The sequence below is a fragment of the Brienomyrus brachyistius genome, chromosome 20 (genome assembly GCF_023856365.1).
Source record: "Brienomyrus brachyistius isolate T26 chromosome 20, BBRACH_0.4, whole genome shotgun sequence".
NCBI lineage: Eukaryota > Metazoa > Chordata > Actinopteri > Osteoglossiformes > Mormyridae > Brienomyrus > Brienomyrus brachyistius.
This window is the reverse complement of record NC_064552.1, coordinates 12,006,426-12,031,755: the sequence shown is the minus strand read 5'-3', so window position 1 is coordinate 12,031,755 and position 25,330 is coordinate 12,006,426. Positions and strand designations below refer to the sequence as shown.

Here is a 25,330-nt window from a genome sequence, read left to right as displayed (position 1 = left end):
TGCTAAGGGAAAATATTACTTTAGGCTAAATATAGTTTCAAAATAGTATGGTTTCAAAATAGTATGACATCCTCCGGGGTCATTAAAGTACGTACTATCTCATTACTCGGTAACATAATATATGCTAAAGTCATAGCGAGTAGAATCTTTAAAATGAATTTGTATTCTTACAAGTTGATAGGAGTCGTCAGATTTCTCTTGGCCAGTAACAGCAAATCTGTTTAATTTGTTTAAGACGTACTACGTAATAACGAGTAATTTAAGGGTCTTTCATCATTCCAAGCTTTTTCAGATTTTGTTTTTTGTAATGTACATACGAAACATACGTACAATGAAATGCCCAAATATATGCGCGTTGGACTATGAAAATACAATATAGCGAAATATTAAATAGGCCTATGTATAACCGTTATAATTTTGGCCTTGATATACCATTGATATACGACTCGTTTCTGCCTTAATATATGCTGACTTATAACTCGTATTCATTAGAAAAGTAATTCATTACGGCACACGGGTAACGAATCGTTTTCCTCCTTTACGATATTTATTACATAGGGATTTCTTCATTGCCGTGACGTGTAATTACAATAATGAATAGTTAATAATTGAATAAAGTTATCTCAGTTTGTATAGAATATACATGTATAAAGTGTGTTGGGGAAGTTGCTCACAAAAGTAATCCATTTCAGAGCCACAGACGTGGAAAGTTCAGGTCCGGAAAGTAGAAATCCAGACTAAGGTTTTTGTTTCAACCAACCAGTTGAGAATAAAGAGTTACAGTCACAGAGTACTCAGCTGGTTGGTTGAAACAAAACCTTGGTCTGGATTTGTACTTTCTGGACCTGAACATTCCATGCACCTCTGTCTTTAATCGATTACTTTTTTGAGTAGGCTAACTTACCCAGCACTGTGTATAAAATATAAAATGCGAAAGGGTAAATGTTTCTTTTGTGTGGAAGTTGAGTCTGGTGATTGGCGGGATTTTTAAAAGCAATCTGCAAAAATTCTTATTGTTCGCAACTATGTACACGGCCGTACCAGCGCGCGCACACGCGCGTGTTTGTATTATAGGCGCGCTGTCACGTGACGTACGAGTATTAATTGGTATGGTGTCGCTCCTGCCGACCTAACTGCGGCAAGGCAGCCGGGGGGACAGACAGAAAGAGTGGGAGGACAGATCGAGAAAGACAGCTCAGCCCAGCACGATCAGCACCGAGCCATCACCACCACGCAAATACACTCGCCGACCCAAAAAATACTCGCACACGGCGTTATTTCTACACCCCCGTTCAATTAACCAGCTTGGCGAATTTTGCATAAAGCTGCAAAAATGATGATGACCCAAGAAGAGATTACAGTGCAGTATAACAATGGATACGAGCAGGACTTCTACATGGCGCAAGAGGATGAATGGGACAGGGACCTCTTGTTGGATCCGGCTTGGGAAAAGCAACAGAGGAAGGTAAGAAGCAGAATTAAACGCGAGACTGCAGTTTGTTGAATGAGAGCATATTCTGAAAGCGTCTGAACGAGTTATTACAATGGTTGGAATAACTTTTTCTCATTTTCTGGACACGGAGTTTAATTTTTTGCAAAAAAGAGAAAAGTTACCTGCGATGGGCTCTTGATTACAGTGCTGCCAACTTTGGTCAGATGGCTGGCGTGAAATTTCCATTTCGATTCAGGTCTGCACACGCACTTACATGTATGTGACAGTTTTATTACCTTGTAAATAGTTTCTGTGGTTTGCAAACTATCCCAACGCTTTTGAAGTAGCAATTTTTATGTTTATAATGGAATAATATAGATTTGTCGTACGATGAGTGTCACGCCAGATGCCTGAGAATTGGCAACCCTATGATTTAGAGTTACTGAATAGGGGACAGGCAAATATTTTACGGTCGGATGCAGGTAACAATAGCGCACGGTGACCGCTATGAGAGCTGTCAACAGATGCTAGCCAACACATCATGACGTCTTTAGGATAAGAATGGATGCGGCGCCTAATTTTAACCGCACACCCGAAGTCCGATGTAGTGGGGTAATCCAATGTCCTTGAAATGGAATTAGTGTATGTATTTTAAAAAATAAAAATTGTACCTAGGGATTCTGGCTACACGATCGCTTTATTGTCAGTGTCAGTGCCACATTGTTTTTTAAGTGCTGGTGTTCAGTACTGCGGGCAGCATGTTCATTTAAGCATATGTGTTTATCTCTTGATGTGTATCTGTGCTTAATTTTAACATTGACTTTTAGTATCTCCAATTACATTCTATAAGTATGATTTAGAGTGTTTTATATATTTTAAACATTATTGAGTGGGAATTGGTGGATTTTTAAATGCTTCTTTATAGTTTGGAGTAAATTAATTTGATATCCCCTGAAATAGGGAGATTTTATGAAATAATTTTTTAGATATTTTATTTGTAAATGCATTGGACTGGTCAGCTATATGCTAAAAGTCCACATTTTGCCAGTCAAAATGCAGGGACTCCACTAGAGATTTTGGGCCCCATGAAAGCATATCATATTGGGGCCCCAACCCCAACCAATCCAGTGATGCTCCACATTTCTTAGGGCCTGTGTCACTGAAGGGTCACTGGAATTGCACTTACCCCCAGCCTCCTTACGACATTCCTGTACTAACATGCGTCTCTACTGTTAAGGCAGTAAAATATTATCCCTTCATCCATCCAGCCATCCATCTATTCATCCATTCTTCAACTGCTTATATAATAAGGGTCCCCAGGTTATGAATGAGTCTGTCTTTAAGTCGAATATATAGTTAAAATGGAAAACAATAACAAAACACATAATAATAGTAATAATAATATAGCAATAACAAAAGTAACTACACATGGTAACGTACTGTAGCTTGAGCCGACAAACTGTTGAAGCCGCGTAATGTTTTAATGAGCATCACAAAGTAGTGTGTGCTTTTGTTATTACGAATCATTGTATTTAGTCCGGATTTTTAATACTATAGGCTATATGGCTGCCTGTTTATAAGCTTGAGACGTCTGTAAGTCGGATGTCGTTAGCCTGCGGACTGTCTGTATTGCAAACATTACTGCTCTTATTTTATTTTCATTTTACGCTGTTATTCTTGCCACCTTGAGCAATCTACAGGTATGCGTTTTGGAAATGCAATGACTGTGCTGCTGGCCTGACTAGAGGATCAAGAGTTCATGCTTTATACTTTTAATAGAAGGCTTTAACAGTCGGCCATTAATTTGGGTACTCTAATCCTGTAGGTCTGCACCTGGACAGTACAACTGTACGTGTCACCGCTGCCCTTTGTTTGAAATGGTTAATAAATATATTTAGAGCTTGGGGGCTTCTAAGAAGCCAGTGTCACTTTTGCTAGACGGTATCACGTGTACTTCCTTCGTCGACTGGAATTCTGCCTTTGTTTCAAAGCCTCTGTTATGCTTAATATAGAATCACCACCAGTGACCAGTATCAGCGAAGGAACTTCTTTGTGTACAATGAGCTCTGATCTAACAGTCAAAACTGATTGACTTCCTTGGCTGTTGAAATGAATTCTTTACTTCTTACCTAAGGTCAGGACTATTGTGAATAAAGACTCACGTGCGCAATAGCAGAAAATTGCTTAAATACATGTCCTTAAAATAATAACGAATTGGGGGGGGGGGTTAACATTAGACTTATGTTGCTGTAAATATCGGCCATTAAACTGTCTTAAATTACTAGGGTGAAAGTTACTGTTGTATGGAAAATGTGTTGGTGGAAGACCAATTAATCACATCATAGTAGCAAATGAGTATATGGATGTGCAGTTAGTATTTAATCTGTTGAGTATTTGGATGTGCAGTTAGTATTTAATCTGTTGAGTATATGGATGTGCAGTTAATGTTTAATCTGTTGATTATACTGTATGGATGTGCAGTTAGTATTTAATCTGTTGAGTATATGGATGTGCAGTTAATGTTTAATCTGTTGATTATACTGTATGGATGTACAGTTAGTATTTAATCTGTTGAGTATATGGGTGTGCAGTTAGTATTTAATCTGTTGAATAACAGAGTTGAGAAAATAGTTTTCCAGGATCACACGGGGAAAGAGTAAAGATATGTGATTAGTAGTATCTTTTATTTCCATACGTATAATGAGATGAATATCAGAAGCTTTCTTATTAAGCCCAAGCTGTGGTATCTTTCCCTTAACGCCATCCAGACCGGTCTAAACTGGTCTAAATATAGACCCTCTTGATGGCTGGAATGCGACCAGTTGTTTGTAAAGAGAGACCTTTTGTTGTCTCGTTGTTAAATCCACATGTGCCCACGGCTGCCGGCTTGGAGGTGACCCCACCCCCCCATGCCAACACGCTGGGCACTGAGAGCTATGGTTGTTTCATTGGTCAGTCATCTTCGAGGTCGCAGCCATGGCAGGTGCGGGGCTGCGATGGACACTTGGTCATGTTTAGATGTGTAATTGCTAAGGTGCACCATGCTGGCCAACAGTGCCGCTTTCTCACTGGTGATAAGAAAAAACATTTACAAGATCAAATTCCTTAGGGAAATCAGATTATCCACGTTTCATTCTTTTGGTACCTCACTGCTATGTCATTTCTGCCAGTGGACATTGATCAATTCTCATATCTGGTTCTCAAACATATAATGTTATATATTTTCTCCGTACTTAATATAATTACCTTTTTAGATATCGTAACTGTGTGCCATTAAACATTTAACTGGCTATAATTTTTTCTTAGTTCAGCAATGGTTTCATCCATTTAAATGTGCCATTTGCCTGTAAGGCACAACAGGGGGCAGTGTTGCATCAGGTTTTTTTCTATTATGACATGACAGGCCTGTGACACACAATGAAGCTGAACTGCAATGCTAGGGAAATAATTACAGGTCAGCCAGGTGCACTTTGGCAGAGCAGAAATAGGTTGTTTTTCTCTGCTGTGATACACTTTCGGCTTATAGCTCCTGAATGCATGAGTTGAATGTTGTGTTTAAAACTTAGGGCTTGAAAGGAAATGTATTGTTTTGATGGCTAATAGTAAATGGCTAGAAAATAACTTGATTATTTGTAAAGGATCAATTGCTAAGGCGTCACACTATTTCGTGCATAGCGTATCCCAGTGTTTACCAACCCAGTCCTCGGGGAACATCGGACAGTCCACGTTTTTGCTTCCTCTCAGCTCCCTGTACCAGGTATTTGGTGTTCCTGATTGGCTGGGAGCTGGGAGGGAGCAAAAATGTGGAATGTCCGGGGTTCCCCCGAGGACTGGGTTGGGAAACACTGGCGTATCCTATGTATTGATACCTGGATCCAGTATACTACCAATATTTATGGTCTATCCCTCCTGTGAACTATATGAACCTGTTGTAATATCAAATCAAGTCACTTGAACCACAGTTGCTGAATATGAGAAAAGATTTCAAGGGGCGGGGCCAGAGTGGCAGAGCCGAAAGCTGATTGGCCCCTGGAATGCACCCTCCCCTGTCACTCACCAATTTAAAACATAACATTAGCTACTGATGCCCATCGACATGAATAAGGCCTTCTTCGTGATGTCACTGCTCTGTCCGTCGTCTGCACTTTATTTTGGAATTTCCCATTTTGCTGTTCAGTCTTAAATCAGTGTTTTCCATTGTTATTCTGTTGTCATTGTTTAAAAATTACTGCAGGAGAAGAGATGTCAACAAAATTTCATTGTACCGCAGTATAATGGCAATAAAGCTGTCTTATCTTATATATTTATATATACAATGTAGCATTCAGACTGAATTGCCAGCCGCTGCACCATCCTTTATTGGTCTTTGAGAGGGACTCTAGGTTTTAAATTGACATTTATTTTGACACATCACACTGCATGGTGGCACATTGGCGCCTGTCTTAGCGACTGATATTATCGTAAATCAGAGACCAGCCATGTCACTGGGCCCCATGATGAAACATGTCAATTTATGTGCAGCCTCATAATAGCTGTAAAATGAGCTGATTTAAGTGATGATTCTGGAGGGGGGTGGGTGGGTGCTGCCTGGAGATGTTGACATGCGTTAGGAGGTTTTAAAAAATGGGTGAATAGTCAGATATCCTCCTAATGGTGATCCAGGTGAATATAGGTTTGATTCCCGGTCGTCCTTCGAATGGTAATGTGTCAGAATGTTTAACCCTAACCCTTAGTTTAGAAAACGCAGGTCCCTACAAAACATCTATTTACCAAGGGGGTAGATTTGGGTGTGGGTGATAGGGACGTGTCCCTACCAATATGTTGGGAGTACTGTGTGTGTGTTTTGGCGGTTCAGGCTGATTTGGTTCCTATCGATGCTGAAACCAAACTTACGCTGTTGCTCTTTACAGTGTTCTGCATAGTATTGAATTATTTGCCTTCATTTTTTTTTTTTAAGGCCAGCTTTGATTCGCTGATCATCCAGCAGTACCATCTTCTATGGGGTGTGCTTCCCCTTTACGATTTACATAGGTCTTTGTTCCCACTATTCCCAGCCTTCTTCCTGCTATGGGATAATGGCGTATGAAGAACAGTCGTATTAAATGTTGCCTTTAGGGAGTGAAATGTAGAAGAGTTTTAATGGCCATCCAGGAAAGTTGGATTGAGGTGGATTTGGGTTTGGGTTGAGGAGGAACTTCGTGCACTGGCGGGATGGCAAGTTTATATATAAGCACCCATGCATTTGAGAACCCTTTACAACACACATCGCTATGCAGACCGGCGGAAGGAGACCGATGTCCTTGTGGTCATGTGACGCACATTGTGTGCTTGTTAACAGCTGTAGGCCTGACTGAATAATTTATCATAAAAGCCAATTATATAAAGCGCATATTTATAATGTCCAGCCACTGCAAGGAATATCGTGCGCAGCAACACTTCAGAATCCATTAAATCCTCAGTGTTCATGTCGTTCAGGTGTGTAGTTTATCATCTGTACATTCATCCCTATTTTTTTTTTTTGCTTGTCCATTTGATGGTCACAAACATGTACAGTCAGTTCAATGAGGATTGAGAAGGATGTTTTATGTTTGTTTCGAAAACGTAATGTTTTTTAAAGATACCAAATGCAGTGCATATTTGAAAGGCTTCCGCAGCCTTGAAAATCGCTGCGATTCTCCCTGTTTGTAGACATTTACGGCCTGGTGCAACTCCCATCTGAGGAAAGCGGGGACACAGATCGAGAACATCGAGGAGGACTTCAGGAATGGCCTCAAACTCATGCTGCTCCTGGAAGTCATTTCGGGTATGGCATGCTTACCGCCTTTGTCTTTCTCGAAAGGTCAAAGGCCGAGCAGTTGTGGACGATCCCGTCGCGGCCCGTAATGCTCACCACCTCCAGTTTAAGCATGGATGTTTGCCAGCAGGTCGGGATGCATGCTGAGCACGCTCACCTGTTGCTCTAGTCTGGCAGACATCAGGCAAATCCCATGCACTGGAACATGCGGCACATTACGAGCCAAGTGCCACTCGTGTCCTGCGCACAAGTATAACAGAAGTTGCTGAGATTATCGCTTAACTTTCAGGTGAAAGGCTCCCCAAACCTGACAGAGGGAAGATGCGCTTCCACAAAATAGCCAACGTCAACAAAGCTCTAGACTACATCACCAGCAAAGGCGTGAAACTTGTCTCCATTGGGGCTGAAGGTAACAGATCACTTTGAAATCCTTTCTGGTGACACTTGTAGGCAAATTTATGATTCATAGGCTTTGGATAAACCTTATTAGAAGTATTTATTGCAAAGGTCTGTAGACTGAAACACCTGACAGTCATGTGTATGTCATGACTCATGAAGGAAACAAAATAGCTAAGGACACTTTTAATTTTGTTTTTATAGAGACATTACTCTACTAATTTGTTTGAAGAACATTAGGGGAAAACACATGATCAGTTGCTACATAGACAAAAATGGCTGAAAGTCTTAGATAGATGGGTGATGATCGCTACGCATCAATAGGGGGAAGAACATGACGTTGCTTATGTGTTTCTGTAGAAATTGTGGATGGGAATGTCAAGATGACGCTGGGAATGATTTGGACCATCATCCTCCGCTTCGCCATTCAGGATATCTCAGTTGAAGGCAAGACACCCAAAGTGTCTCATTTAAAGTTTTGGGCCGTTGCGTGCAGATGATTCCCAACTCTGTTTATTAGGAAATCTGTCTATGGAAGTTGACCACAGATTTCGTCAGCTAAGGAAATGATTAGTTGTAGAAGGTGCTCAGGTTGAAAGGAAACATGGATAAGGTAGCCCCTAAGGTTCTGGGTTGGGAACGTCTTGAGATATCATCTTGTGATTCATACTCTACATTAATCTGTGTGATTTGCTCTCAGCATATGAATAGCATTATTTTCTATTATGTTAATAACAACTATTGTAGCACAATTGTTTTTTTCAACCACATTGTAATTGACTGCAACCTTTTATGCAGAAACCTCTGCCAAAGAAGGGCTTCTTCTATGGTGCCAGAGGAAGACTGCCCCCTACAGGAATGTCAATGTCCAAAACTTCCACATCAGGTGAGCTCCAAGGAGGCTCGGTCTCTGTTCAGAAGCTCGCTTGACTTTAGCACAAACGATGGCCCAGGTTGGGCTCAAAAATCTCATTTTGCTTCATTGTATCTTTTTCGTTAAATTGGTAATGATTGTCGATGACTGATGCCCTTGGTGAGCTGAGAGGGATCTGAAGGTCTCATGCTCAGGTTATAAAGCGCAGTTAGCGAGATAATGCTTACGCAAGCGCCATTATTCAGACACCGTAAATAGTATGTCCTGCGTTAACTGCACAGCAATGATGGGCTCTGATTTACTGTTACCTTCCCCATCCAATCAGCTTGTATTGATTTGCCGAGGGAGGCATGCCGGAACCGATATTCATTGTCTGACCTCAGGTGCAGATATTATGTGTCTGAATGCAAGCGGGAATGTGTGCGTGGTCCGGATCAGTCAGACATTTACTCAGTAACCAGACTATGAAACAAACACACACCCACACACACACACACACAGGTTTGTAATTATAGCTTTGTGAGGACTCTCCATTCATTTCTATGGGGAAAACTCTAATCCCCACACAAAGACCTTAACCCCTACCCAGCCCTAGCCTTAACCATAAATAACCAAACAAAATACAAGACGTTTGGCATTTATACTTTTTTGATTGCATTCACAGGTCTTTCTGAGGACCTGAAAAATGATCTCCACAATGTCAAAATGACCATTTTTTTCACATTTTGGGGGGGGCCATTTGGTCCCCACAACGTAATATAAATATAATCTACACACACACACACTGGTCAGCAGTCTTAACTTGACTCTCTCTCCGACTCCATCCCTTCCGGAACACCAAGCTGGAAAGACGGCCTGGCATTCTGCGCCCTGATCCACAGACACCGGCCTGACCTCATAGACTTCACCAAGCTGAATAAGGTCCCTGGTGCTGTTGTGATGATATGGGGGGGCGGGGGGGGGGGGGGGCGGTTGTCATGCATGGTAGTGGTAGCTCTGCTGTGGTCACTCGGGCTAACCGTAGGGCGGAGCTTCTCACTTCACAAAAATGTCACTTATCAACGAGGGGGGGTAATCTTGGTTGGCCAAACCGCTTCTGCTTCATTCCCCCTGCATGCAACAGTGACCCCCAGTGGTCTGGCTGATTATGTTATCTGGAGATGCAGGCTAGTCATTAACCCCGTCATCATAGGAGGTGTTTAAAAAATAAAGCCTTTCTGTGACATAAAGAGAGATCCTGCTCCCAGAACTGGCTTTTGGTGTTTTTTTTCACCCATAACTGCTCTGATTTTCCTCCCGAATTAGATGTATGATGGATTTTTATTTTCATTTTGGCCCACTAGTGACTTATGATCACATGAAGGCATATGTTTCACCAAGACAGCAACTCTTTTCCTTAACAGAGGAATAAAAACGTGAAAGGCACTATATTCATCTGTCGGTTTCATGCTTGTACATAAGAACATAAGAAATTTACAAACGAGAAAATCTTATCTAGGTCTGATTTACAGGAACCCGGGGTTTTAGCTTGCGCTACACTAGCGTGTATAACTACACGCTCTAACCTTTACTGTGGTGCATTTGTCTGTGCTACGGATGCTGTAATCAATACTAAAACAAATGAAGTAAATATAATCAAAAAAAAAAAATAAACGAAGCACTTCACCACAATGTGTATGGTTACATGCGATATGCCGTATATCCTGAACATTGCTGTTCCATGTGATTTTAAGTGGGCCTTGACCTACAGGTTAGCAACGCTGTTTACCAGTCAAAACAAAAATCCCTTTCTCTGTGTTCCTGAAAGATTTATCCCCCCCCCCCCCGGTGATCTCAAAGGCATTCCTGTCTAACAGGAGCTCACAGACAGCTTGAGGCTTTATTTGCTGTGCCGTTAGCGGGGGGGGGGACTATTCTAGGAGAGACACGGGATTACTGCTGATATGATGGGCAGTTATACTACCCCCTCACAGCTCTGTTGTCTTAACCCTGCCCTCCGTGTGTAAACCTGGGTGGGGGGGGGATGATGGACAAATTGTCAACATTACACTTCAGTGACTTGGGGAGGGGGGAGGGTTACTCCAAGCTGTCAATGTCCTTTGGGTTGGGGCTCTATGGAACTCACAATTGACGCCAGGGGAGTGGGCTTCTATTCCCTCCTGGGAATAAGCCTCTTTCTGTCGTCCCTCTGGGTCTGTCATGCCCTCGGCTGGAATCTGACCACATCAGACATCCATAACCATCTTGATCCAGCCATGTGGGGCAACTGCAGTTCAGGAATGCTACCTTGAGCTAATGCTAATCATTCAGCGGTGGTGCCCCAGTCGTCCGATTGGAAGCTGTCAGGTGACACGTGCCTTTACAATTTGCTCTGCGCCCAGTGCCCTGAACAGAGTTGAGCGATGGACGTTGCTTTGCCAAGAACATCGTGACTGATTGACTGCTAGCATGCTGCCTCACATTGCAATCCAAGAAACTGCTAACACCTGCTAACGTCCCAGATGCATTATGGGTACTAAGACATGTCCACATTTCTTCTGTTCATACGTGTTAAAACAAAAGAATGTCTTGGCAGTAAAAAAGTTAATAAAATATTGATGTTTAATGAGAACCGACTATGAAAATTGAATTTATTTTTTAATGAAATGTATATTAATATTATACACTGAAGTGTCGAAGAGCTGTAGCAATCCTCTGTATATTGTGATGATGTTTTCATATTGAGATGAACAAGCACATTATTCCCCATGCAGGATGATCCTGTTGGTAACCTGAACCTGGCTTTGGAAATCGCTGAGAAGCACCTGGATATCCCCAAAATGCTGGATGCTGAAGGTGACTCGGATGTTCTCAGAACCTAAATATTATATCTAAATGAATCTGAATGGGTTGTAGTGTTTCTCCTTGAGCTGGCTTTGGTGTCCTGGTTGTTCTTGAATAAAAATAGAATATTGCAGTCAGACAGTATTGGCAGACTTTGGCAGCAGAGGTACAGAATGTATTAACAGACACTCTGACAGATAGCCTACGTTTCACGGCCTGCTGGCTCGTACCAAAGTGCCTGGGTAATTTATGAGTTCATAAAATGCCCCCCTCACATGGGGGGGGGGGGGGGCACATGGGTGGCTGCATGGGGGCGGGTGGGTAAAGTGAAAGGATGACCTTGTTCTCTCCACACAGATGTAGCACACACAGCCACACCCGGTGAAAGGGCGGTACTAACCTATGTATCGTGTTACTATCATGCATTTGCGGGGCCCCGGAAGGTGAGGGCACCCTGATGACACGCTTTCGCTCTGTCAACCCCCCCATTTTATTTCCCATTTTTGATTCTCATTCTTCAGTTGGATTGGCCCTAACTCCTCAAGCTGAATGAAGATATTATGCTCTATTCCCAGCCTCTGATAATGAACTCTAACCAGGGCTATGTATGGGGCGGGGCCCGGGGGCGGGTGATGATCTCAGCTGGAAGTTGATTGGCCCTGGAGTCCCGGCTGCCGCTGTCACTCATCAATTCAAAGCACATCATTAGCCAATGATACAGGTGGTCTCACCATATAAATTATGGCCCCTCCTAGACCTCCCACCTTTAAAAATAGCAGAATTATCCCCGGCTCTAACACGAGTAGTTTTAAATCTGAATTTTCTAAAAGTAAAGAGGTAATGTTAGGAAGGGAGCGGTGACAGTGTTAGTCTAGCTTCTTACTGAGCTTGAGAAGGTACGACGCAGAGTCTCCATCACCGTACTTTAATTTTCCTCCAAAAAGCTGCCATTGTCCTGCTCCCTCTGCAGCTCTTTCTCTCTCCCTCTCTCTTCATCGCTCTCTCCCTCTCTCTTCATCTCTCTCTCCCTCGCTCCTCTCACTCTCTCCCTTCTCCTCACCACCTTCTCCTCCTTTTCCTTACCCACCCCCTCCCCACCTCAGACATTGTCAACACCCCCAAGCCCGATGAAAGAGCTATCATGACCTACGTGTCCTGCTTCTACCACGCTTTCGCCGGAGCTGAGCAGGTAGGGTCCCCCTCCCCTCTTCCCCAAACCTGACTAGAAGCTAACATTTCAACTTGCTCGTTCTGGACCATTCCGCCCCACAAACCCCCATTCCGTTTCATATCCCCAAAACTCCTTCATCTGTCTTCCCCTTGATATGAACGCTGCCTTCCTGGAGAACCACCCCAGGACCAGTGCTTAGCATAAGTCATAGGCTGTGTTACCAGCTAATGTTCCCCATTAGCACATTGCTAATAACAATTACTGTCACCGTAACCTTGTATAAGGTTTCTGTGCAGTTCACCACTGTAAGATTTTTAATTTTGCACTGTTAGACTAATACCAACATAGCAACACTTATGACTTATACCTAAAACTTTACTTACACAGTACAAAAGGCAAAATGGGGAATATTCCTCCATGTCTTGTTGATGTCCCTTAAGAAAGCTGAACTTTTCCACCACCCACAGGCTGAGACAGCAGCCAATAGGATCTGCAAAGTGCTTGGGGTGAACCAGGACAATGAGAAGCTGATGGAGGAGTATGAGAAGCTGGCTAGCGAGGTACCAGGCTGGGTCATGTAACTTCCTGTCAGACATTGGCTCAAGCCGCCGTTCTACACAGATGCAGCGATCAACCCCGGTGTCCTCCTCCCCACCTTGTCTGCTGTGACCCCCCCCCCCCCCCAAAAAGCTGCTGGAGTGGATTCATCGCACAACCCCCTGGTTGGAGAACCGGACTCCAGAGAAGACCATGCAGGCCATGCAGAGGAAGCTGGAGGACTTCCGCGACTACCGCCGCATGCACAAGCCGCCCAAGGTGCAGGAGAAGTGTCAGCTGGAGATCAACTTCAACACCCTGCAGACCAAGCTGCGCATCAGCAACCGGCCCTCCTTCATGCCCTCTGAGGGCAAAATGGTATCGGTAAGTGCATTGGTGATCTCCATCGCCCCCCTAGTGGTGGGAGGAGCTGAGATGTCCTCACGTCCTGTTTCTAAACAGCACATAATTTCACCTCGATGTAAGAGGACCACTGTTGCATATTTGTGTTGCAGTTGAGTTATTGCTTTTTCCCTGCCAGTGATTCACATAATGATATTCAGGATGAAGGATGCATCATTAAAAAGTAATGAAAAGGAATCAGGTCTCAGAAAGAAAGCGTGGAATAATGCAGAGTAATAATTCCTCTTTAACGCGACAGACATATATCATTTTCAAATTATATGATATATCTCAGATGGTAACAACTTGAAGCGGCTCTTTATTAAGCAGCTAGTTACGTTTCCGATCACCGTTGTGCCTCTTCTGGCGGCTCATCTGCACTGGGCAGGACATCACCAGCGCCTGGCAGGGCCTGGAGCAGGCGGAGAAGGGCTACGAGGAGTGGTTGCTGAGCGAGATCCGGCGGCTCGAGCGCCTCGACCACCTGGCTGAGAAGTTCAGGCAGAAGGCCGCCACACATGAGACCTGGGCACTGGGTGAGGACCCGCCGGTGCCGCACGCAGGCACAGAGACTGGCCACACTGATGGGGTCTTCTCTACTTTTGTCTGCGATCTTGCACGCATGAAGTCCTGCATTCTGGCCATGCTACCCGCACCTTTCATGTCCGAAGAGCGTAAGTCTGTCTTTACACTAGGACAGCATTTCCTAATCCGGCCCATGGTGACCCACAAATGGTGCACGTTTTTGCTCCCTCCCAGCTCCCTGGCAGGCCGTCCATATTTGCACCAGCATGCCTGTTTTACTGTTATTGACAGGGAAATGACTCTTGTCTTTAAACCGGGGTTTTCCCAAACTGGCCCTTGGAGACCCACAGATGGTCTGCGTTTTTGTTTCAGGGAGGGAGCAAAAACATGGACTGTCTGGCAGGGAGCTGGGAGGGAGCAAAAACATGGACTGTCTGGCAGGGAGCTGGGAGGGAGCAAAAACATGGAGTGTCTGGCAGGAAGCTGGGAGGGAGCAAAAACATGGACTGTCTGGCAGGAAGCTGGGGGGGAGCAAAAACATGGACTGTCTGGCAGGAAGCTGGGGGGGGAGCAAAAACATGGACTGTCTATGGGTCCCTGAGGACTGGGTTGGGAACTGCTGCACTAGCAACTTTACCTTAGCTTTAATCTCCTTCAAAATGTCCTGACGCCCTAATGTTCATAGCATTACCTGACTACAGTGTTTCAAATTCACTTCAGACACACTCTGAAATTAGCTTGCCAACAATAATAGGTGAGTCTTCGCTGTGAATGATAAACGTGAAATCTGGACCATGTTTTGTCTTCATGCGACAAAACGATGTCTAATTAGGTTTATATGATTAATATGTCTAGCAGAACTAATCAAGTCCAGTTAATTATAAGTACTGTTTACCTAGTGACACCTGATTCTCTTTTACTGATTTCGAGTCTATCTTTTGTAAATTGAGAGTCCCTTCGTGTTAAAATGTCCGAGTGTAAATCGGGTTAGCGTAAAAGCCTGCACATCGCATGCAGGGTAATTCTGGGCCCTTGGCTGCGTTTTTAATCGCTGTAGGTAAGGATCAGCAACTGTCTCAGAAGGACTACGAGTCTGCATCGCTGACGCAGGTGCGAGCTTTGCTCAGGAGGTACGAGGCCTTCGAGAGCGACCTGGCAGCCCACCAGGACCGAGTGGAGCAGATAGCCGCCATCGCTCAAGAGCTAAAGTATGTTCCGCTGCGCTGGTGCACCTCACCCCCCCCCCCACCCCCCGCCTGCATGCATCCAAGGATTCCTCCCATATCTCTCGCTGGAGCGTTAGTCCCTGTTTCTGGAAGAGAGGCTTGTGGGGACCCCACTCGGCAGACACTGCTGCCCAAAACAGATCTTGGAAAAACTTTGGCTTTCTTATCAATAGCTTTCCGCTTCCTGGACGAAGGCTTGTCGACAGACGGGGAGCTCCGTCTATTTTGGGCCGTGATGCAGTTTTTGAGGGGTGAGATGGAATGCCGGCTAGCGAATGGGAGAGGACTAATTCATTTACAGAACGGTCTCATTAGCGGAAAGTAATTAAACCGGAAAAGACACTTTCTAAAGCTAGCATCACGCCAGCGGAGTGTCCGTGGGGATAACGTCCTCAACTAGCAAATGGTTTTGGAGAATAATTGCACCGCTGGGAGATCTACAGAGCTCTATAAGGTTAATTATGTCTTTACTTCCATTAAACACGAGTACTTGATGAAAAGAATCAGCATGGTGATTGGGGTATTGGAGCAACGCTTTGGACTGGTACAGTAAAGACGTAAGACTTCTTTTATAAAAAGCAAACTCGAAAGGGAAAAGTTAAAATGTAAGCATTGGTGTGAAACACTATCGAGTTGCAGGGAGGCAAATAATTGGAATTATGTTGGATTTGGTGCTTGGGGGACAATGATCCCCCCCCCCCTCCCTCCCCCGGGGCTCGTGGCGTCTGGGGATCTAAATATATGAGGAGCTGAAGCACCTGCCACTTTCATTCAGCGACAGCAGTGATTGTCCTGCCCACTCCCAGGGGGCACAGAGTGGGTGCCAACCCCCCTGCATAGCCCCCAGTCTGGTGGTTGTACTGTTCGACCCATTCTATTTCAGGACCTTTCTGTCCAGGAACGCTGACCGGCCGGCGGGCTTTGCCCCCATACCGCCCGTGTCAAAGTTCCCAGGTTTAGATGCCCCTCAGTTCCGCTGTCCACCTAGGGAGTCGATTGGCTTTCGGGGGTGGGGGGGGGTGGGGGGTATTTCGGAAAGATAGCTCTGATAATAACATCTCAGTTTTAGTTATACGTTTAGCTTTATGTTCAGTTAAACTGTGCTCTGTGCCTTTAAATTTAGAGAACAGTGTTCAGTATGTCAAAGGTCACCGATACACTTGCTATTATGACCCCTGGGCACCGGGGAGTTCAGCATTTATGACCTGGGGAGGATTACTTAACAAAACTGGCAATTCGTCTACAGGCAGGTGATGGGACAGCATCCCAGTAGCTGTTCGGTGTGAGATGAGGTAAATGTCTTTGACCTATGATTCAGCTGAATGGCACTGGGGGGGGCTTCAGAGCGGTTTTCCCACTCAGGAGCCCCAACCACATGCGATATTTCACAATGGCTATCAGTTACTATCTGACTTATAGTGGGAGCAGTAAACTAGCTGGCCTTCAGCTGTTCTGTCCCTGGGAGCTGCTAGAATCTAAGCTCTAAGGCATTATTGTAGTAGATCCTTCTGCTAAGAGCTAAAACAAATATAGAATCAGTACTGGCCACTGGACTCTGCAGTGGCCCAGTCGCTGGACACCTGCTGCACATGCTCAGTCTGAAACTCATCCACATTGGGTTGCTCATCCATGTTTCTGACCCGAATTCCTCCAGTAGCTTTGGCATGTGTCTTTTTTGACAAGGCAGAGCCACAGTTAGCATGAACTGCCCCGTTCAGCTTTTTAGAGAAAGTTAAACTTCTGGTAGTTTATAAGTGTTTTTGAGAACCAACAGACTAATGACTGGAAATATAGTTTTTTTGATTGAACACGATTGAATCACACTGTTTAATGTTTTCATGCCTCTGCGAGTCCAAACAATAAAAGCTTGATTTTTTTAGCTTTTTTCCTGATGTTTTCCTTTTAATATAAGCTGAGCAGTGAAACAAATGAGGGGGGGGGACACTGTGGTGTTAATGGTGTGTGCATTAGGCTACAGCTGGTGCAGCTGGTTATGTTCATGTCTGGCTTATTCTGGTAAATTAAAGGACCTGATCTATCCTTCATGCCTCCCCACGTCGCACCAGTGAGCTGGACTACCACGCCGCAGCGGCTATCAATGAGCGCTGCCAGAAGATCTGTGACCAGTGGGACCAGCTGGGGACCCTAACCCAGAAGAGGAGGGAGGCTTTGGAGGTAGGTTAGTGGGCATGGACCACATGAAGGACATCGCAGAAGAGGACACACACAGTATGTGCTGGGTTTCACAGTTGAGTACTGAGGGCATGTTAATGACCCTCAGACATGCATCTACCCAAGGTATAAGCAAACTAAGTGCCTGCTTAGAGCCCAGCGGCCACCAGGGGGCAGCCCATCTGATCAGCCTGTCAGGATGGGAAGAAGGATGACAAATGACAACCAGGTTATGGGGGGGGGGGGATGCCAGTTCATCAGAGGACACACACACGCAATCATGCACCCTGTAAAAACCAATCCATGTAAATGAAGTCTGATCTATGGCAGGAAACTATAGTGCCAGGAGGAGACTCACAAAAAGAATGAGAAAAACACACACGGCAACATGCAAGGTCACGCGTACAGAGCCAGGAGCGGGAGTCATGTGACAGGTGTGAGACTACAGTGCTGCCCTCTGAGTCCCCACTCTGTTCTCCTGAAACAGATAGTTAACTTTCACCAGTTAGAACACTGCAGCGTTGCGAGGGTGGGGAATATGTAGCATGAACGAATGTGAACCCTTTATTATAATAAAAGATTCAGAAACAGCACTTACTGTCCTGTGTTATCCTTTATGTCCTGTTGTCATAAATGTAATGTGGGAAACAGCGCCCTCTTATGGAATCATCTCTGGATGTGAACCTGTCATTATCTTTCATATAATGTGACATAAATAGTTTGCCTGTAGTGTATGATTATGTATGAATGTGTGTGTGCCCTGGGGACAGATGGATGTTATTAAATTGTTATAGCTCCATTTTATTTTTGTTTGCCTTTTTCAGAGGACAGAGAAATTGCTTGAGACCATTGATCAGCTACACCTGGAGTTTGCCAAGAGGGCGGCGCCGTTTAACAACTGGATGGAGGGAGCTATGGAGGACCTGCAGGACATGTTCATCGTACACACCATCGAGGAGATTCAGGTGGCCCGCTGCTCCCTGTGACATCGATGTGACATCACTGTGACATTGGTGTGACTTCACTGTGACATCGGTGTGACATCACTGTGACATCGGTGTGACATCACTGTGACATCACTGTTATATCGGTGTGACATCACTGTGACATCGGCGTACCTAAGTGAAACGCTACGCCACGCAAGTCTCTCATTCTGGTCACTCCTTTCCCGACTCCCGCAGAGTCTCATCTCCGCCCATGACCAGTTCAAAGCCACACTTCCAGAAGCGGAGACCGAGAGGCAGGCCATCTTCGGGATCTACAACGAGGTTCAGAAGATTGCCCAGAGCTACGGAATCACTGGCAACTTGTCCAACCCCTACAGCAACATCACACCTGAGGAGATTTGCATCAAGTGGGACAAGGTAGTCTTTCATCTCAGACATGACTGACTCAATCACTTCACGAGGCAGGAGACGTGATGTAAAGGGCAATCCGTTGTCATGGAGATGGCTGGAAGATTGATGTGTATTATTTAAGCAGGATAACAGGGCAATGCAGCATTTGGTGCTGAGAAACTTCTGTATATCAGACACGCTTCCAGGTTTCTGGTTCCTCTTATGGTTTCAAATGATAGATACAGACGTAGTCAGATATGGCATGATATTGTAAGGGAAAAAAAGAATCATATATTGTAATAGTTGTTATTGTTGATATATACTGTAAGTTGCTTGATTATGAAGGATTGACATAGCTAACACTGCTTAATGTTTTTAACCTTTATCTACACATAACGGTGATTATTTTTATAGCAAAGAATTTTTCAAGGTTACCTTCCAGTGAGAAGTACCCCAGGAACGTTATGTTAAGTATGTTGTTATGAGGACACAGTATTATCTTCACTCCTGTTTTCTTTCCTTTCCTCCTTTATCTGCATGGTGGTACTGAATCGTTGTGACCACTGAGGCTGGTTTTGTATTGAGCAGAACGGCGCAAATTTTTTGATAGATGTTTTTTTAGGATTAACACCATGTGCTTCCGTACGTAGCTGCACCGATGCGTTTTACATGTGTACACTGTTTATAAACATATACAGTCGACTGTGCAAGCCGGAGACCCAGAGGACAGTGGGGTAAAGGAACAAAAACCTCTTCAGTTGGACCAGTAAAGTAAAGAACCCTGGGAATCCAAGGTCACATGTCTTCCTAGGCTGCCAGTACCTGCTGAGCATACAAGCTCAACTGGATATCCAAATATGCATCCATCCATCTTTCTGCTGCTTATCCTGGTCATGGTCTCAGATGTCTAAATATATCATTTACTTAACATAAAGTAATTAAGTTTTTAATTGATCGTACAAAGATGTTATATTGAACTGCATACTGTTAACAATTTGGCAAAATAAGAAACGCAGAGCATGAAAGAGTTGAAGGTTGCTTAGAAATAACCCGAAAAGCACTGTACTTCCCTTCGACCTTCAGACGTGTGGGTGATAAGGGTGCGCTACCAAGGCTAGCCAGCAGAGGGAGTGGGTGTGTGACGCCTGTGCACGTGTGCCCGAGCAGGTAAAGAAGCTGGTCCCTCAGAGAGACGGCTCCCTTCAGGAAGAGCTTTCCCGCCAGCACTCCAACGAACGCCTCCGAAGGCAGTTTGCTGCCCAGTCTAACCTCATCGGACCCTGGATCCAGACCAGGATGGAGGTCAGACACTGCTAACATATGCCAGTAACAGAATTAAAACATTGCGCGCAGTGGTGCTCAGCTAGTTTAGCCTCAGGACCTGCATATTTCTTTGGTCTTTGACAGGATCGTGCGGAGACTTTTTGAGGGTCAAGTCAAACCAAAACAAATTTTGACCAGGCTGCAAAAAGGGATACTCAGAACCTCAGGGAGGCAAAATGAACGGGCACTCAGGCACCCCCAGACCATCCGTTTGCACATCCCTGGTCAATAAGTCACAACCTGAATTCAATAAAATCAACAAAATATTGCAGTAATAGCAAATAGGACACAGTACAGTAAGAGTAACAGAATGCCTTTGTCTGCTTAAAAAACATAAAAGTCCAACAGTAGAAACAATGTTCAAAATAATTTGCTTTTAACCGCACACTCCGTGTCCCAATGGAAATGGTCCCACAACCTACTTTTGGGTCATGACCCATCAGCTGAGAGACATCAGTGTACAACTGAGGTAGGCAATCTTATCCAGAAAGGGCCACTGGCTTTGTGGGTTTTTGCGTACCCAATTAGATTACTAATCAGGGGGCCGATTGGCTGACCTAAAAGTGACCTGGGTTTGAACAGCTGACCTAAAAGTTAACCTGAAAACCTGGCCTTTTGAGGATACGATTGCCTAACTACGATGTACAGTATATTGTAATTAGTGATGGGCAAATGAAGCTTCATGAACCATGTGCTGTATTTCCTGACACCACTAGATGGTGCTCTCTGTTCAAAAAAAGGACTCAATGCATGCTCATAAAGCTTCATCTGGCCATTGCTAATTGTAATACTGTAATTACATCCATCTTGACGTGTTTGATTTAGTGAGACACTCATCCTTCTTGCTGTCTTTGGGTAAACAAAAAAATGAATAATAATAATACCACCGAGAAAAAGAGTGTGAATTACCGAGCGGGTTTAACCGAAGACACGGACCCGCTTGGCACCCTGCAGGAGATCAGCCACTGCTCCGTGGAGGTGAGTGGCACGCTGGAGGACCAGATGACGCAGCTTAAGCAGTATGAGCAAGCCATCATCAACTACAAGCCCAACATCGACAAGCTGGAGGAGGACCACCAGCTGATCCAGGAGTCGCTCATCTTCGACAACAAGCACACCAACTACACCATGGAGGTATCGGCCTGCGCCGAGTGCTCTGCACACACCTCGGTTACATTCCACTCGGGCTGGCAGGACTATGCATAATGTAATATATAATCATTCATGACTCAGCATAGTGGTTAGCACTGTTGCCTCACACCTCTGGTACCAATGTTCCAATGTTCAAGTCTCTGCCATGACTACATATGTGTGGAGCTTGCATGTTCTCTCTGTTTCCTCGGGGTTCTCCGGTTTCCCCCCTACAGTTCAAAACTGGAATTACCAGATTGTCTGCTGGTATAAACAGTTTTTTTTAAATGTCAGTGTGCATCTCATATTTCTCTTATGGGAGAGTGACTGTGGTGAGGGTATGCCCTGTAATCTGGTTTGGCACCGCCGGTCCTGAGCCATGCCTGTGACATAGCGGTATGCCGCCTCTGAGCGCACTTCCCCGTCTCCCCTCATGGTGGCAGCATATCCGAGTGGGCTGGGAGCTGCTGCTTACCACCATCGCCCGGACCATCAACGAGATTGAGACGCAGATACTGACCCGCGACGCCAAGGGCATCAGCCAGACCCAGATGAAAGAGTTCCGCTCCTCCTTCAGCCACTTCGACCGGGTACAGTGTTCCTGCCTGAGGGCTTCCTGCAGAGTTTGCCTTGGCAGTATACCCCTGATTATTGACACGCATGTGCCACGTCGACAGGATGGTGATGCTTTTAGAGCAGCCCAAAAATTAATAGTTTAATAATTAACCATTTGAAAATTAATTAATTCCACACCTAGATGTTTACTCGATATATACTGAAGCAAAGAAACTGAAAGGAAGTTAAAATGAAAATCAGAGGCCACGTAAGCTGGAGTAAAATGCTATGAACAGTTTAACTTGCTGAATAAGTGAACAATCGAAGAGCAAATTTCTAGAACTCACCCAGTCCACTGGATATATTTCCAGACCATTTCTGAGGACTTTTGAAAAGTGAGTTTTGGAAATTTACCAAAAGTTCTTCTTTGGATTACATGAGGAGCGTGAGTTCTGGTTCCCAATACTGTAGCATATGATGAGAAAGCGTGACTTTAGGTCCCATCTCAACAGCAACAAAAAAAGGACTGTGAGTGAGTTTTGGAAATTTTGCTCGTCGATTCAGCTCCACTCTGTGGTCAGAGAGCTCCAGATAGACAACTTGCTGCCATTCCTGATGATACTAGTATCTGATGACCCAGTAAATGACAAATCCACACACGCTACCTTTGTTTACCTGCTAATCAGAGCCAGCTCCTGATCTCTAAGCTGAGTAAACACCACCGCGTGTCCTCTGCTCTGCATTTCCCCAGCTAACTTCACTAACCCCAGTGACCGTTGCCCCTTCCCCTTCCCTCCTTGCCTGTGGATACCATGCAGCATGAACAAACTTCCGCAGCTCTCTGAGGTGTCCATGGCGTGCCTGTGGGTTCCGGCCCGCGCCGGAAGCGGTGAGCAGGTACCTCGCCGTGCCGCCTGGCCCCCTTTCTGCCGTGGTCGACACACGGGCTTCCCCTCTCCGAAGGTGCGCATGACGCCCGTGCCTGGAGCCCGTGATGACATCAGACCCGTGACTCAGATGATAACTGAAGCCCTTTCTGTTCCCCCGGCTCTCGCCGCGTTCATCCCAAACGGGAGCGTCGGTTCCTGAACTAGCCGACTGCTTGCTTTTCCTTGCGGAATGATGGATTTTCTCATCATTTTTGGATGTTTTTTTCCGTCCTTGTTTGGTCTCCAAATTGCCGTTGATACAATCAGCAGAACGGGAATCTGAATCGATCGTTTACAGAGTGCTATGAAGACATTGAGGATTCCCTCAAAGAAATGTCAGCTGGCAAAAGTAAACACACTAAAACGATTCTCTGCTCTCTGTCCATCTGTCCTACTTGTCGTCTCTCTTGTGTGCGTGTCCCCATTTTCCCTGTCTGTCTGTCCTGTGTGTGTCATCCCTGGCCTGTGTGTCCATGTGTGTGTGTGTCTGTCTGTCTGTTTCAGCGGCCTCTCTCTCTTCTCTGCCTATGATGTCGCCCCGGTCACTGTCCGCTCCCCCGATGTCGTGCCCCCTCCTCCGACTACGTCCCACAGAAGAAGAAAGGAGGGATGGAGACAGATGACTTCAGAGCCTGCTTGATCTCCATGGGCTATGCTCTGGTATGAATATTACAAGTGCCTTCATGTGGAATCTGACACAGAGGCAACACAACCCAACAGGGGGCGCCGCAGACATTTAAACTGTTTTTAGATTACCTGATTTTCACTGACACAAATATAGAAAAAGTTGCATCAGCAGTTGATGCAAGAAGACCATCTTACTTTTTAGGACATGCGATATCTAGCTGCTGGTGCCAGTCAGTGCATGGCATTTGGAATAGCTAGGGTGTGTAGTCAACCGGGCTGTCCCAATATGTGCATACATCACTCCACAGATATACAGGTGCAAACTCATTTGACTATTATTTTAGTTATATTACTGCTGAAGATCCCTCGTGTACCGGAGTGCGACTTTAAGGTATTCCCTTAGTGTTGATGAACGGCAAAAAGTTAAGGGAGAGCTTTCTAGTCCTCTGAGACGTCTCTTTGTTGAGGATAAAATTCTTGGCAGGGGGAGGCGGAGTTTGCACGCATCATGACGTTGGTGGACCCCAACCAGACCGGCATGGTGTCCTTCCAGTCCTTCGTCGACTTCATGACCCGGGAGACGGGCGAGACCGACACGGCCGATCAGGTCGTGGCCTCCTTCAAGATCCTGGCCGCTGATAAGGTTGCGAGCCGTTCCTCGGCCCCGCCTCCCCGCTCACACTCCCAGGACCGGATTAAGACATCACAGAACACTAGGCAGACAGATTACTATCTGGGCCCCCTCCTGTCAACATGCTTCTCATTCATATAAGCATGTCATGTAAGAGACAACCAGTCAGTGGTCCATTAGTAGCTTAGTTGTGTCATCAAAATTGTCCATTGCCTTAATTTTGTGTTATCTTTCTTATTTATAAATCATGTACATATATATTGTATATATCTATGTGTGTTTGTATGTTTCATGACTTTATCTCGGGTCTCTTAAGCTGATCAGTCCCAAGGCAGCTGCCTACTTTGCATATGCCTGAACTGAGCTTTGCCCCCCCCCCAAATACACTCTCACACACTCAGACGACCTAAGGGGGCAGTGTGTCCTCGTTCGCTGCTAACCCCTTATGTCTGTGAGTGAATGGAAAATAGTTGCTACCAGAACACTGATAAGCAGCAGGAAAAAAGTGCTCAGCTGATCCTTCTCTGACTGCCATAATTACAGCACCTTTGTTCCCCCAACAGCCATACATCCTGGTAGAGGAGTTGCGCCGCGAGCTGCCGCCGGACCAGGCCGAGTACTGCATCATGAGAATGCCCCCCTACAACGGGCCCGATAAGGCACCGGGAGCGCTGGACTACACGGCCTTCTCCACCGCCCTGTATGGCGAAAGTGACCTCTAGTGGCCGCCTGTCTCATGCAAGCTTCTTAAATCCCCTTTCCACGACTCGCTTTTTTCTCTCCTCTCCCTGTCAATCCCGAGCTGCAGACATCAAAAGAAACAACATGTTATGCAGTATGGATAATATATTAACGTGTGGTACCTCATAGTTCTTAGTCTTTAAACGCAATGTTAAAAAACGTTTAAATCCAAAGGGATCACGTGCCGTAGAAGCACAAAGATGCAAAAACTATTAACTGGAACCTACTTTCAAATTGGAGATTAGGCCTTTGCCCAAAACATTAAGTGAATAACTTTAAAGAAAGAATTTGGTGCAGCACAGAAAACAGCAGAAACAACAATTTACGCTCGTGCCTATGTCGTCATTTACACAAACCATGATAGACTTCGTCCAAAAGGGAAAACACAGGCTGTCCCCCGTGGCTTTTATTCTGCTCCCCTACCGTTTTTGGGATACTATGTACTGTGGAAGAATGAACCAGAACCCGTCAATCAATAGTTAATGTGTTAATGTTAAAACACATTATAAAATTTGAACGAACTGTTTGTACTTTTCCACAGACTCGAACGTAAAATAAACCCAGTTAAGAAATTTAATCGTTTCATTGTTTTATTTGATCATTTACTGGCTTTATACACGTGACCGTTTAAATATTATTCGTTCAATAATGCGACTAACAGCAAGCATTTCTAGCTTTTGCGTGGTACCATAAAAGCAATCACT

The 25,330-nt window shown here is 45.0% G+C and overlaps 1 protein-coding gene across 1 annotated transcript; it reads left to right on the top strand.

Annotated features, from left to right (window-relative positions):
• The first annotated feature begins 1,121 nt into the window (after positions 1 to 1,121).
• Positions 1,122 to 25,203, top strand: LOC125715358 (alpha-actinin-2-like). The gene is made up of 21 exons (XM_048986735.1): positions 1,122 to 1,465; positions 7,121 to 7,235; positions 7,516 to 7,635; positions 7,983 to 8,069; positions 8,421 to 8,508; positions 9,339 to 9,417; positions 11,250 to 11,331; positions 12,423 to 12,508; positions 12,958 to 13,050; positions 13,181 to 13,411; positions 13,818 to 13,965; positions 15,012 to 15,162; positions 17,247 to 17,355; positions 18,177 to 18,317; positions 18,534 to 18,716; positions 19,857 to 19,991; positions 20,967 to 21,146; positions 21,587 to 21,733; positions 23,222 to 23,287; positions 23,739 to 23,897; positions 24,449 to 25,203. Exons 1-21 carry the CDS (start codon positions 1,334 to 1,336, stop codon positions 24,605 to 24,607), a joined length of 2,691 nt encoding a protein of 896 aa, XP_048842692.1. The 5' UTR covers positions 1,122 to 1,333; the 3' UTR covers positions 24,608 to 25,203.
• The last annotated feature ends 127 nt before the right edge of the window (positions 25,204 to 25,330 follow it).

Coding starts and splice junctions, on each gene's coding strand:
- LOC125715358 (XM_048986735.1), top strand. CDS start 1,334: ATGATGATGACCCAAGAAGAGATTACAGTGCAGTATAACAATGGATAC. Junction 8,070..8,420: donor TCAGGATATCTCAGTTGAAG/GCAAGACACCCA, acceptor CCTTTTATGCAG/AAACCTCTGCCAAAGAAGGG. Junction 23,288..23,738: donor TCTCCATGGGCTATGCTCTG/GTATGAATATTA, acceptor AATTCTTGGCAG/GGGGAGGCGGAGTTTGCACG.